Source organism: Vigna unguiculata, chromosome 8, assembly GCF_004118075.2.
Source record: "Vigna unguiculata cultivar IT97K-499-35 chromosome 8, ASM411807v1, whole genome shotgun sequence".
In the NCBI taxonomy this organism is placed as follows: Eukaryota; Viridiplantae; Streptophyta; class Magnoliopsida; order Fabales; family Fabaceae; genus Vigna; species Vigna unguiculata.
This window is the reverse complement of record NC_040286.1, coordinates 16975564-16990786: the sequence shown is the minus strand read 5'-3', so window position 1 is coordinate 16990786 and position 15223 is coordinate 16975564. Positions and strand designations below refer to the sequence as shown.

The following is a 15223-nucleotide window of genomic DNA, read 5'->3' as shown; positions in this document are numbered from 1 at the left end:
TTAATTCATCAATTTCTTGTTTTTCTTCTTTTTAGGGTCCTCCAAGAAAACCTCTAATGATGATTTTGTCATCTCTTCTATCTGTTTGATCAGTCATCTCACCTCTTAAAGAAGAACTTGCTTTTAATCTTTCTTAGCCTTGTTCTTGCTTTTCTTTTTAATTTGTTTAAAGATTAAATTATTTGTAGAGTAAAAAAAAAATTTTTGGAACGTTTCAGACAAGTGGGGATCAGATATAGCAAGAATTCACAACCTTTGCATATTTTTCGCTCATCACCAAAATTGGCGCCCATCATTGAGACCCATAAGGCTTCTTGGAATTGGTTTTTCAGGTGGTGCTCAACTGCATAAGGTGGTGCTCAGCCACAAAGCGAAAACCCAGAATTGTTCTACAACATTCTAGAGGATTCATGACTTCTCCTCTGGAAGATCTCTTTCAGGCAGCCTAAAACACAAGATTTCAAACAAGAAAAAGGGATATGTATCTCTACAACTTACCACTTGCTTAAGGTATGTGTGAAAGCGAAACAAAAAAATGAAAACCAAGACTTTCCAAAATATAAAAAAAAATGAAACTTTACAACTATACAGACCCAATATTTACTATATATGTACATATTTACAAAAAGAATGGTTAGATCTACCAAATACTTGAACTAAATCCCTGGCAATGACACAAAAAACTTGATGACTGTTTCTCAAAAATCATTACCCAACAAGTATACTGCTACGTAGTTGTATCAACAAGTATCGTATCCACAAGGATTTAGTAAGTATATTGGTAGTTTGGTTTTTGGGTTTTTCGTTGATACAAAGTGCAGGTAAATAGAAATAGTAGTAATTAGATAGATTCAGTGGAGTAGGGTTATGAATTGATTTCATCTCATCTTCTTCTACTACACCACTACCTTCTTGTTTACTTACTTTGCAAATCATTCAATGTCCTGAGAGTACTTTTTCTATGTAAATCTAGGTACATCCTTGATACACTAGAACCTAAAGACTCCAAACCTTGCTTTAATATTCAAGACTCTCTCCTCCAACACCCACTTTGGTATGCCATAGAGCATCCAGTACATGTATGATGATTTGATTGGAGCACAGTTTGAGACCGGTTTTCCATCTCAAAATCCAAACCAGTTAAATAAGATGAGTGATCAAGTCATCATTAAGCATAAATAAAACCACAAATAATTGAATGAAAGCAAAGATAAATACCCAAGAAGTAGAAGTGAATCGAATCAGAATTTGATTAAATCAAACTTGGACATAAGGGAGTTCAGTTACTCATAGAATATTACAACGCAATTCCAATAGCATGTACACATAAGATCTACACTAAAAGCATCTCTCCCGTGCCTCATAGACCCTATTATATCCTACTACTACATTGTGGAGCCTTTACTAAATGCTTGGAATGAAAACCCAAGGTCTTTATTTATAGAAATTTTTGGATGGTGCTTATCCCAACTTTTGGCACTCAGTCGTGCACCGCCTTAAGGGCTAAGCACATTTTCTTGTGGCTCAGTCATGTACCGCCTTAAGTGTTGAGCACATTCTCTTATGACTGAGCCATGCACCGCCTAAATTGTTGAGCACATTCTTTTGTGGCTCAGCCATGCACCGTCCTAAGTGTTGAGGACATATCTCGTGGCTCAACCATGCACCGCTTTAAGTATTGAGCATCATTTTGTTGTGGCTCAACTCCAAAATTCATATTCTGGATACTTCCTTGACCGCCTTACTGGAGCTTAGTCGTGAATTTTGAGGCTCAGCTGCATTAGTTTTAATTCTTCAAGAAATTGTTGCAAAATCGTCAAAAATTCATCAATTTCTTATTTTTTTCTTCTTTTTTTTAGTACCTCATTATGTAATTATAAGCTAAAGTGGGTTGTTTACTTACAAAATATGATCAATTAAAGCATGATAAGTGTCAAATATTATATGGAAATTTTACGTATTCTAGACACATATCATCGGTCTCAACAAAAATTTTTGTCAAGTCAACCCTAACCCAAATTTGGTCATATTAAGCCGAATCAGCTTTGGAAGAAATTTGGTCATTTCAGCCGAGTCAGTCGTGACCTATATTTGGCCGTATTCAGTTGAGTTGGCCCCAACCGAAATTTGGCTTAGTAGGCCATGACCCAAATTTAGCTGTATTTGACCGAGACAGCCTTAGACAAAATTTAGTTATATTTAGCCGAACCGATCGTGTTCGAAATTTGGCCATATTTAGCCGAGTCGACCCTTACTAAGGAACTCAGTCGAGTCAACCCTAACCAAAATTTAGCCGAGTAAGCCTTGGCCCAAATTTGGGCATGTTTGCACAGACAACTCCTGACAAAATTTGACCATATTTGACTAAGTCAATTGTGACCAAATTTTAGTTGTATTCATCCTAACCTGTTCCGTCCAAAATTCAGTAAAATCCAGTCGAGTCGGCCACGACATAAGTTTGGTTGAGTTGTCCCTGATCAAAATTTGGTAGTATTCAGTAGAGTCCCTAGCCGAAATTCTCCCGAATTTAATCGAATCGGTTGCAACAAAAAATTGGCTGAGTAGGCCCTTACCCAAGTTTGCCCATATTTGCCTGATTCGGCTCTAGCCAAAATTTGGTCGTATTAGGCTAAGTCAGTCCCGAACGAAATTTAGTGAATCCAATCAAGTCAATCCCAACCAAAGTTTTGTCGAGTCGTCCCTAGCCTAAATTTGGCTATGTTTGGTCGAGACAACCCCTGACAAAATTTGGTTGTATTCGGTCGAGTCGACCGCGACCAAAATTTAGCTACATTCATCCTAGCCGGCTCAGACCGAAATTTGGTCAAATTAAGTCGTGTCAGCCACGACGTAAATTTGGTTGAGTCGTCCCTGACCGAAATTTAGCAATATTCGGCGGAGTCTGTCTCGACCGAAATTCATCCGAATTTAATCGAGTCGAATGCAGCCAAAATTTGGCTGAGTAGGCCTTCGCCCTAGTTTGGCCATATTAGGCTAGGTCGAGTCCGATCGAAATTCGGTCGAATCCAGTCAAGTCAATCCCATCCACAATTTTTTCAAGTTGGTCTTGGTCCAAATTTGGTCGTATTCGACCATGTCATCCCCGACCAAAATTGGGTCATATGCAACCAAATTTTACCTAGTTTATCTTGACTGGAACTTGGACATATTCGGCCTAGTCGGCCTCCCGATCGAAATTCGGCCGACCCCAACCAAAATTCGGCTAAGTCGCCCACGACCGAAAGTCCTCCAAGTCGGTGTCATGTTGAAATTCGATCAAGTTGGCCCTGACCAAAATTCTGCCAAATTTGATCATGTCGGCTCTAAGGATACAAGTTTTAAAAAATTCAATTTAAATTTCTTTTATAAAAAAATGGATTCTAGATTTTGAATTTGATCCAAATATTTGGATCTAAAATGGATGTAGATTGGATCATTAAAAATCCAATCCATGATCACCCCTAATTTTTTGCATGTTCAGTCTTATGGGACCAAAGAAGGGTGTAGTATGAGTAGCATGTGATGATGATTGAGGGAATGGGTGGTGGAGAACTGTGTGTAATGAAGTTGGCGTATACATGTTATAGTGGAAAAGTGATGAAGAGAAAAAATTTGAAGTTTGGTTGAAGTAAAAGAAAGTAACCATTGTAGAGTAATTTTTTGCCATTGAGTATCACCAAATTTTCTAAACATCTTTCCCTCCCTCTTATGAGATTGGTTATTTTGGATACATTTAATGCATTTCACGCAATATTATTTTATCTTTCTCCATTTAGCCTATATCTCAATATCCAGATGTGTCTCTTAGGTCATGTGCATTTCCTTGAATCGGCTTAAGCTATCATGTTGTACAAAGGTGACAATTTTTATAGAATTAACATTGCTTTGTTTAGGCATTTGGAGAAGAAAGTATCTCTTAACTCTTTGATTGAGAGATTTTTTATGTGTCTTATCATTTTTTTAATGGATCTCTTTATTAGATGGAGAAAATAAATATTCCCTGCAATCATAAAGTATATATATATATATATATATATATATATATATATATATATATATATATATATATATATATATATATATATATATATATATATATATATATATATATATATATATGTTAGCACACTTTTTTTGGGTTTTTATCATTTAAGTACTTTTTACTTTATCAAAAGTTATCCAAGATTGTAGAGTGTTCTGTTGTCCATCAAATAAAACACTTGTATCTTACATGATATATTGTTGTTTCTCACACAAAACATGATTATATTTTACATTTGATTGTTTTCGATGCTTAATCAAAATCATAAGGTGTTGGACTTTTTCTCTAACATAGTTATGTCCAATTAATTAGTTCATCCAATAAATTATTTAATAAACATAACAAAAAAAATGTCTAATAAGAATTCCTAATTACATAAACATAAAAATAAATACAAAAATTCTGACATAGATTAAATATAAAATTACATATTCCCTCATTCATTATTTAACTTTAAATATAGTTTTAAGTCTCATTCTTAAACCGTAATCAACTCTCATAAGCATTAACAATGTCATCATGATCTCATTTTTACAATAGTCATTATTACCCTAATTTTGTTGTCATCATCACTATTGTTATAGTCAATATTACTATCATCTATTATCATTATCATTATCATTATCATTATCACTACTATCATCATTATCAAACATTTTATTATTATTTGAACCTTATTCTAATACGCATTAAATATTTTACAAAATTAATGTTTATTTTATGTTTTTATTCTATCATTATATTCTATAAATCTTATCAAATCATAACAATTAAGCAATTCCTTAAATGCTAACCTTGACAAACACAATATTACAATTTTCGGGGCTAAAAAGAAATCAGCCATGCACATATTACATGTAAAATATAATATAAAATGTGCTCAAAGATATCACAATCTCAAAATTGTTATTCTTGACATCACGAACTACATTATTAAACTGTCCATAAATACTATGCAATATGATAGCAAAGCATACATTCCATTATAACGTTCAGGTTCAAGCTCATTTAGTCTTTATAATGGTATAAACTTTATCTTTTAGTCTCTATTATATCATTTTAATAATTTTTATTCTCTTTAGTTCATAAAATTTTAATCTCTTTTAGTTTCTATAGTTTAAATTTATAGACACTAAAAAGGATTAATTTATAACAAAATGATTTTTAAGTATAGAGACTAAAATATAAAGTTTATATCATTATAATACCAAATAAGAAACTGAACCAAATATTTATTAATAGAGTTTTAATTCTTTCTTCAAAAACGGCGAATTAAGTCCAACCATGGGCTCCAAGGGGAAGGGCCCAATCCTCAATGTAATCTGGACTGCTACTAACAGTCCTTCTGGACTGTGAACGAATGCCATTAATTTTTGGGCCTGGACTTCTTGGAATTTGGTAAGCGGTGATTCCTCCACCTGAACTAGACGAGTCGCAGGTGGAGCCTCCCTTAGTTGAGGAGTTCCACTGAGGCCCAGCTGAAACCCGAGGCTTCGATGGGCCTTGAACCCGAACCTTGGCCTTTGCAGACTGAGTTGGGGCCATGTAGCGTCTGTTTGGGCTGGGAGGTATTTGATGATTGTGCCTATTGGAGAGTGGGCTTGAATCAATGGAGTCTGGGTTTATGGGGCTGATGCTTCTAACATTGGTTGGGCCTGGAGTTGCAATCATATCCATTTCTACGGTCTTCTCAGACATGTTATCTGTGGTTGTTGACGTTGTAGAAGCTGGAGTCATGTAAAAGGTCTCACGTGGTCCCATGTTCCTCACATTGTACGGTTGTGATGACATCCAACGCTCCAACCAGTTCCAACCCCATTTTTCCTTTATTCCTATATCATCCTTACCCTTCGACTCAGCCAGCAAATATTGCTTTTGCTGCTCTTGCTGTTAACAAAATGGTTCTCCACAATGTTTACATATTCTTTATTGAACTAAGTTTTTCCCTATTTTTTTAAATATATATTAACTGATAATAACAAATTTTATTACGTAAAACTTATGACTGACATCATATATACATACATTGCAATAACAAACTGTAATGTTTCGAAATATTAATTTTAATTTTCTATTAATGATTCAAAATATTTTATCCTTATTTACTTAAGATGTGTTCAATTCTAAACTATCAGTATATTTTTATTATTTAATTTAAAAGAAAGATGCTTAAAATTATAAAAAGAATTACATATTTAATATGAAAAGGTATAAGATTTAAATGATATAAATTATCCTACAGATATGTATAGATGATTTTTTTTTCACAAAGATTTAAAAGAAAGTAAGAAATAAAATTAAAACTAACTTTTCCACTATAATTTTTTTAATTTTTGATTATAATTTATAAAAAAAAGTATTTTAATTTATTTTTTTCTGGAAGTTCATTAAAAGAAACACGCATATTATAATTTGCAAAGATACCTGTTGATAGTTGAAAGCGTATGCGAGAGCTCTCTCTCTCTTCATTGCAGCCTCATGTTTCCTGAAATCGTTTTCCTTAATTTTGTAGGTACTTTGACGCCTATTGTCCCAATCATTATTGATGGGTGTCCTTCTCATGGGGCTCATGGGCATGGGTTTGGGCTTGGGCTCTTCGATCTTCTCATACTGTTGTCTTTCGTCGTCGACGTGACTCAATTGGAGTCGGCGAGCTCTTACTCGGGCCTGCACCCTCACCAGTGCTTGCATGCATCGCATCGTCATTTGGGCTTGCTTTCTCACGTTGTGTCCCCTTACCAGTGCTTGCAGCCTCACCAATCCCTTCAGTGCTCGCAGTGCACGTCGAGCCTACGGATGCAATTCATTAATTAATTCAACACCCCATGCTACTATTCACTTCACACAGCAAATTTATTCAACAAAATTTTTCACACAATTAGACATTTTACAAATGCTGATTTTTTATGAATTGGAAGTAAATAATTAAGATTACTATGTATACGGGATAGGTCCCAAGAAGCGATATCCCACTTCTGAATAGATGACAAGAGATTAGTTTGGTAGTCAAAATGATGAGCATTATAAAAACACGCTTAATTAAAAATAAACCAGCCTTAGAACATTGGATGTTTGAGGGATCCACACCAAAAAAGTCTATTAGTAAGTGTATATAAAGAAATGTAAAAAAAATGCTTCACCATCTATCATTAAAATTTTATGTCCAAGTTCAAAACTTCATTCAAACATTTTTTTTAAGCTAAGATGGTAGTCAACTTTATCTAAAATAATGTAAAAGGTTACTTAACCAAGATAGATAAGGATTATAAGTTATTAAAGAAGTTGCATAAAGAAGAAAAAAATAATTAATGTTTCATGTCATATTTATTATTTCTCTACAACAAAGCTCAAAAGACAATAATAGAAAAAAGAAAAGAAAAAGACATTCTAGTGAATTTAAATCTATTCAACAAGTAAAAAAAAGTTGACAACAATCATATCTTCTCTAGTCTACACAAAGATAGTTGTAAACAAAGAAGGAAAACTATTGAAACTCTGCTGAAATTTTCGTGTCCTAAAGTTTTTCATAAGCATTTTGTGTATTCATATTAACAAACTAATTGAGATAGTTTAATGTAAGCTAAAACCATGATATGTTGATCATTCAAACCTTGTGTGTGTATAAGTCATGAATAATTGTAAAAAAAGAAAATTAGTTAAGCCAAAAGTGTTTTTAGAAAGAATATTTGAACTAGGTAAACTAGGAGTGACAAAGAGCTAAACAAATACTCGTGTTAAGCCAAAAACAATTTATTTTAGTCAAAAGTGAATTAAGAAATTTATGTATATTTCACACCCTGAAGTTGTTAAGTAAAATTTAACTAATTAGTCAAAAGTCAAATATATTTCTTTTCTTTTTTCATCTTTCACGTTATAATTGTTAAACTAACTTAAAAGGAAAAGAAAAAATTGGAGTCAAACTTAATGTTTACAAATAGCTTTGTACACAATAATCAAATATAATTACAAAAACTATCAAAAATTTTAAAACACAGTTTAACTATTTTTTCTTGTGTTATTTGTTATTTCTACACATACAAGTTTAATGTTTGTTGATATTGTCAAAAATAATATTCCTGACAAAATGTAATATAATATCTCCAAAAAAAAAAGTCTCTTATTTTGAAATACATATGATATTTAAAATATAATTACATGAACATTTTGTATTATATATAACTAGTGAGGAAGAGATAATCTGTAAGATCCAATATTTTCTGTCCTAAATTAAAAGGGCTACCCCATGTGAGTTGGGCCTAAGGGCTAGCCCAAAGGGAAACAAATCCTAAGTCTGTCCTAAACCTCATTCCTCTCACTTTGTTGAAACAGATTTTCCTAACCCCTTTGAGTAGCTGTCACCCTCTCCGATAGGGTTCAGCCTTGGAGCTCCGTCGCACTTGTTCGAGCCAGTTTCGTTCCACCTCGCTAAACCACTCTAAGAGCTATTGCGTTTATTTGTTCCCACCCAAGAACCCAGTTGTTAGCCTTTTTCCAGGTAAGGGAAGCTAGAACCTAATCTTATATTCGTCTTTTTGTTGTTCTTGCTGTTGTGCTACGATTCTATGGTTGATATCATGTTCTCGATGCGTGGAATGCTTTTGTATGTTATTTTTGGCTTGGTATGAATGGTTGTCGCAGGAAAACAGTGGCGATATCTGATAATCTTGCCCAAGCGAGCCTGTCTCGCCCAAGCGAGATGAGCAGAGGCTCGCCCAGACTTTTTACGCAGGGGTCGCTCAGGCGACCAACTTAGTTTTGAGCGAGTGAGTGTCTCGCTCAGGCGAGGGGAGTCTCGCCTAAGCGAGAATACGCAGAGGCCGTTGTTGTGTGTGTGTCGAGCTCTCGCCTAGGCGAAAGGAGCTCGCCTGAGCGAGAGTCCTTCTCGCTTGAGCGAGACCCTCTAGCCTGAGCGAAGAGCTGGGCGAGAATACGCCCTGAGATGGTTCTCCACTGTGTTTGGATGTTTAGCTTGTGCTTGTATGAGTTATTGTATGATGGCTTAATGGGAATGAGTATGCATGATTGGGAGAGGGTTATATGTGTGAATTATGAGTTTGGCATAAGCTTTATATGAATTATACTTGAGAGGTTCAATATATGTATATGTGGTCACAAAGTTGACATGAGCAACAATGGACATGATGGTTAGTAATCCAGTGGCATGGTTTTGGTATGAGGAGAAACACTTTACTCATGGTTGGGAATAACGAGTTGGTATTGATTCAACATATGATAAATGAGGGTTGGTTACGAATGTTGGTAGGAGATTCCTATGCATGATATGTGTACCCGTTACTTGGCTGTTTGTATATGTTTGGCATGTGGTCAGTACGTAATTCCTTGAAGCCTCTAGGTGGGACTTCAGGGTCGTGCTTTAGTGGCCGAGACGTAATTCCATGGCCCCTGTTAGTGGGTGTCCATGGTGGTGTCCCATCTACATAACTTGGTAAGAATTCAAGGTAAGGATTGCATCCTGATACTCTAAGGAGTCAGTTAGTCTCACTTAGAGCGGACTGACTCCTGTGGTGGGAGTAGTAGGAGGCCTGAAATTCCTTAAGGGCTAACCTTGTGTGTGAGGGAATTGATTCATTGTAACACTTGTAACACATAGCTCGGGGGTAAGCAGAGGTATCCACCACAAGCATGATAAAACCATTTTCAACTCTAGCTTACCCTTCTATTATTGTTGTGTGTTTTGTTGTGTGGTACTCTCTTTTGCGATGATCATCAACTTGTTGATGTGAGCAGATGCGAGGAACACCCATTGTCAACAGGAAGGTGATGGTTTCGCTGCTTAGCCTTGGGATTGACTTCTGCTTTTGGGCTTTTCTTTAGGCTATGGCCCATGTACGCTTTGCTCTTTAGTATTCTATTAAATTTCGTTAAGTCCTTGGATTCTTGGTTGTATCTGGCATCATGGTGTGCTTTAGTTTCTCCTAACATTTTTGGATATTGTAAGAAGTAACGTTTATACTTTAAGACTTGTTTCTAAATTTCTATCTGTGTAACATTTCATTTAAATTAAAATTATTATTTAAATGGGGTATTACATAATCTGTTTATAATAATATTTTAAGAAAATAAAATTAATAACGATAGTTTACATAAAAAAAATAGTAGGTAGTCTATAAAACATTAGATTCTTAAAATATGCAAGCGATTTATAGTATATTCTACTAGCGTCTAATTAATATTATTAGGAATGTTAAATGTGGAAAATATTCTTTTTTGTGTGTTACTATATATTATTATGTTTATATATATTTTAAGAGAAAAAAAATATTAATACTGACGATTAAATAAAAGGTAGTTGTTGATTGTACAAAAGTGTAACTGATTTGTAATATGTAGTTTTATTAATGTAATTATTTTTCGGTATTTAAATAATTACTTTTATTTTTTTAATTTTAATATATAAGTAAGATAAAAAAATATGAAATATGTATTGATATAAATTTTCTTGAATAAAGTAAGAGAATATTTTTAACGCATCAGTACATATTACAGATTAATTGAACTTATTCAATTAAAATATTTCTTATACAATAATAAGTAATTGATTAATAGTAAAACTATTTTCAACCAGACCCGATAATAATAAGTAATTGATTAATAGTAAAACTATTTCAATAAATAAGTTATTATTGGTTTGAAAAATTATTTTTTGAATAAATTTGCCAGAATTTTCATAAATAAAATTTAAATAGATTAATTTTTTACTTTTTAACCAAAATAAAATAATAATAATAAGGTAGACTTTTTTATCTAAATAGATAATTTGTTAAAATTTGTAAAAAATCTACTATGTTTTTCGGTTGATTTTAATCTTCCCAAAAACATAATAATGATACATACAAAACAAAATTGTACTACTATAAAGTATCCTATCAATAATACTTTGTTCGAAAGTCTCATTATCCTAACACAATATTTTCATAATAAAATTGTACTAAACTGACATTCCACTTTCATAATATTTTTGAAATTTGTATTTTGAAAAAGAAAATTACACCTTGACACCTTTTCCGATGACAAACTTGTATTATTTATAAAAAAATAAAATATTTTCATAAATTAAAATTAAATCATGAGAAATTAATTTATGACAACATAAATTAATAAGGTTTTTTACTACATATATTTTTAGTTAAATTATTTGTGTGGTCTTTATTTTTATTAAGAGGTGTCAAATTAGTCTTTTATTTCTTTTTGTCTTAATTTAGTTTTATTATTTTAAAATTGATTTAATTTGATTTTAATATTTCACATTAAATTCAAGCAAATCAAAAATTGACAAGTTATTTTCACTTTATCATAATTTTGTGAAAAGACCAAATCGAATAATTAAAAAAAAAACTAAATTGAGAAAAGAAAAACTAGAACACCAATATGATATTTCTTAAAAAAAAATAAAGACTAAAAGAATAATTTAGTCTATATCTTTTTACTATCATAATTCTATAATTAATGAATGTTAAAAACTGAAATAAAGTATAAATTTTTAACATTTAAAATATAAAAAATAAAAATAAAATGTGTATTAATAATAAAAAATGTATATCTATAACCATATATATATATATATATATATATATATATATAAAAGATTTTCTCTTTTGTGTCTACGTTTCAAAAAATTTCAATTTTACTCTTTAAAAAATATATTTATTAATTTTTTTAAAATTATCTATTATTTTTACAAGTTTTTCATAAAACTGTCTATCTCTACTTCTTCTTTCTGTCTCTATTTATTAACAGTTATTTTCTCATCTTTTAATAAATATAATTTTACTTTATATATAAACTTAATAACATGCATATTTAAAAAATGCCTACACACAGACGCTATGTATCTGTGTTTACACTAGTATAAAATAATAAAAATGAAAAAATATTTTAATTATTTTTACCATTTTAAGATCAAATCTTAAAATAGTGGAATTGTTATAAAAGTTCTAATAAAATCAATTTAAGATCCATTTTTATAAGTTTTCAACATTTTTTTTATTCTTAAAATGTTTATTATTTGGCTTTAGATCTATTACTTGACCAGGTAGGATTGTCAAAAAAAGAGTTTATATTCTAAAGTTAAAAAGAAAATGGTTAGAGATTGTAGGAGACAGAAAGAAGGTCTTACTAGATAGCCTCTGTAGTTTGATTGAATGAGTATTGCTGCTCTTTCTTCCTTTGAGTGGCGTCCATAACCGGCCAGTCTCACCACTCTTGCAGCTGCTTGAGCAGCCGCCACAGCAGCTTCAGCAGCTGCGGCAGTTGCTGCTGCAACGGCAATGGCGTGGCTTCTATCTTCTGTAAATGGAGTTGAAGTGCCACTCTCTTCATTTGTCACATTATTATCTGGAGAACTCTCTACTGGAAAATGCTCAAAAGACACCACCTCTGCCACTTCATGCTGTAATTTCTGTGTGCTATCTTTCTGAAAATGAAAACCACAAGATTTGTGACCATAAACAACTAAACTCTTGTATGCATCACACAACATCATTCAACAAAAGTACTTTTAACAAATTTTCTTCTATCTTTTTCTTTCTCCTTTTCGCCTTTTTTTCTACATGATTAAAAATCCTGCAATCTAGTCTCTTCACCATACTTCTAGCTGCATTCTCTGTACAAGTTTTTTACTAAATAATTCTGGGCACCAAAATCCCATCTGACTTAACGAGACAAAGACAAGAAATTTCTTACATCAAACATTGAATTGGTGTAATTTCATTTACATTAATTATGAACATAAATTTTCATGCAGAAATTATAGAACAAATTTCCACCGCAAATATAATTTTTTGTACATCTACGGATGTAGTCTTGCAACAAACAAAATAAAGAAATTCATCTGATGAAATGTCATTATCATCATCATCAACCCACTATTCTGCCTTGGTGTTGTTCATAAATGATATACTAAAGAAATTAAAGATCAGAAAATAATAATTTTTGAAAGAATTAATAAGTTTGCGAAAATCATCTTTCGTATTTTACACTCCAAAATAACTATCTATCTACCTACTCCATTGATAGTCCCCCCTGATTATACAGTATTTTTTACCCATTTTCTGTTCTTATAAAAAAAATAAAACTAGAAGAAAATATCCATACACACTGTTTTCTAATTCAAAGAAAAGAAGTACACATTACAAAAGGACTGAAAGGATTTTGGTGATTTGCAACAGCCTGAGAAAAGCACATAATGAAGTATCATTGTTTTTATGTTTGTTTGGGAGGATGAATAACTTAGAAAGCACACGATGTTAAAGATGAATGATGTGATGGGTTTGGTGGTATGATAACTATGTGGTTCACATACTAACAAATGCATTTGATACATGTTGACTTCGTCGGGGACCATAAATACATATACATAATTACATGCTGTATCAGGTTGATGGTCCCGAAAGCTGAAAAATTGCCAGGCACATCCCGCCATTATTGTGGAGGAGCGCACAAAAAACACAAATTACATTACAGCAAGCAAACCAACTTTTGTTACTCAGCCTTGGATAAGGCTTTGGCCTTTAGTGCGAAAAGCTGAAATTGATTATGATCGTGCCATTCCTTGTGCTGCAGGGCATATAGATATACAGTTTTCTTTTTCTTTGTGGTTTTGGAATTGGGGAAAGTCCATGACTAGTTCAAGAACTTTTAATTAATGACATAATAAGGGATTGGAGTTGATGATTTAAGAGTATATTAAAATGACACATTGCTCACTACCCTGAAGAAGTACCGGTTTACGCTGATGCCTTCACCCTCTAATTGAAATGAAAAAATAAAGAAGGAAAGAGTAATTTTGGAATACAAAATTACAAATGCTAAGAACTCTTTTTTGTCTCGTGAATGATTTGAAATTTTTAAATGTGTAAGAACTTCTAAATCTGAAACTAGGAAAGAAGTGACATATTCTTATTTTGAAATCTGTGGTAACTGTTAACATCTTGATGAATTAGAAAAAGAAATATTTATAAATTATTCTTGTAGACATTCAATAACACTCCAAATAAAGTAAAAATAAGATTAATGGTGTTTTTAGTCCCAAAAATTTCCAAACACAAATGCTCCAAATCTTTAAGGAATAAAGTGAAAAGTTCTGATAACAGAGAACCTGCAAATCATCTACTAAAACAACAGAAGAAGAACACAAGAACAAGACGAGGAGAACGGATTACCTTCTTCTCAGGCTCTGGCAATTCTTTAGAAGATGACTTGAAAACTTTCTTCACGGACGAGAACCAGCTGCTACCTTTTCTCCCCATCTATGAACAAATCTGTTTCTCATGACCATCAATCAGCATCGGCATCATATACATTAGCATTTCATCCATGTGAAAACGTTATAATACATTCAACTATCACTACCACTCAAAAAATCCTTTCTAACGCACGTTAACTACATAAATCTAACAGTACCAAGTTCGGAGCGAGCAATGAAACTAACCTGGCGAAACAATTGCTGTTGCCGTTTTGCATCACTTCACATGTTGTGCCTGACATTTTCGAGATTCATGGTAAATAAATGTTTGGTCAATTAGGGATTGTGGTGGCAGAATTCAGAGAAAAATAATGAGGACGCTGAGAGAGAGAGATAGAGAGAGCGTGTGTGTGATTAGTAACTGTGTGCCCGCGCAACCGTCGTTGGTATTTATCAGAATCACGGATGTGTTGGACTGGGTAAGTAACATGGAACAATAGCAACTACACCACCACCATGTATTATTATTACTATTATTATTTATTTTATAACTATAACTATTAATAATCTTGTTAAATATGTTTTTTATTATTTTATTTCCAGTATCTCTTTAAAATTTTTGAACCAATCCCTTATATCCAAAAAAATAAGTGAATTTAATTTTTTAAATTAAATTTATTCAAATTTATTTAATGTTTTCTCGACTAACATTGAAATAAATGTGTCAAATAGTATAAATAAACTAAAATATTATAATTAAATGTATTTAAAACGTCAAATAAATTTAAAAAATTAATTTAAAAGTTAAGATTCTTCTAAAGATAAGAATCTATATTGATTCAAAGTTTTTAATAAAAAAATAATTTCAATTTTCACTACAAATCTCGAAGTACCAAACACATATATAATCCTTAATAATCTATTCCATTATTCCATTAATTATACCATTAATTGAATTCTCTTTATAACTGTTTATT

The 15223-nt window shown here is 32.2% G+C and overlaps 1 protein-coding gene across 1 annotated transcript; it reads right to left on the bottom strand.

Annotated features, from left to right (window-relative positions):
* Positions 1-4929: 4929 nt before the first annotated feature.
* Positions 4930-14723, bottom strand: LOC114193691 (protein IQ-DOMAIN 1-like). Its single transcript, XM_028083583.1, has 5 exons — positions 14493-14723; positions 14224-14322; positions 12180-12476; positions 6467-6832; positions 4930-5929 (listed from the first exon to the last, which is right to left on the bottom strand). Exons 2-5 carry the CDS (start codon positions 14308-14310, stop codon positions 5315-5317), a joined length of 1365 nt encoding a protein of 454 aa, XP_027939384.1. The 5' UTR covers positions 14311-14322; positions 14493-14723; the 3' UTR covers positions 4930-5314.
* Positions 14724-15223: the final 500 nt, after the last annotated feature.

Bases quoted from the DNA above. Each gene is read 5' to 3' on its own strand.
- LOC114193691 (XM_028083583.1), bottom strand. From the start codon at position 14,310: ATGGGGAGAAAAGGTAGCAGCTGGTTCTCGTCCGTGAAGAAAGTTTTC. The intron at 12,477-14,223 runs GTAATCCGTTCT...TTTCATTTTCAG, and splicing joins TGCCAGAGCCTGAGAAGAAG to AAAGATAGCACACAGAAATT. The intron at 6,833-12,179 runs GTAAGACCTTCT...TTGCATCCGTAG, and splicing joins CAAACTACAGAGGCTATCTA to GCTCGACGTGCACTGCGAGC.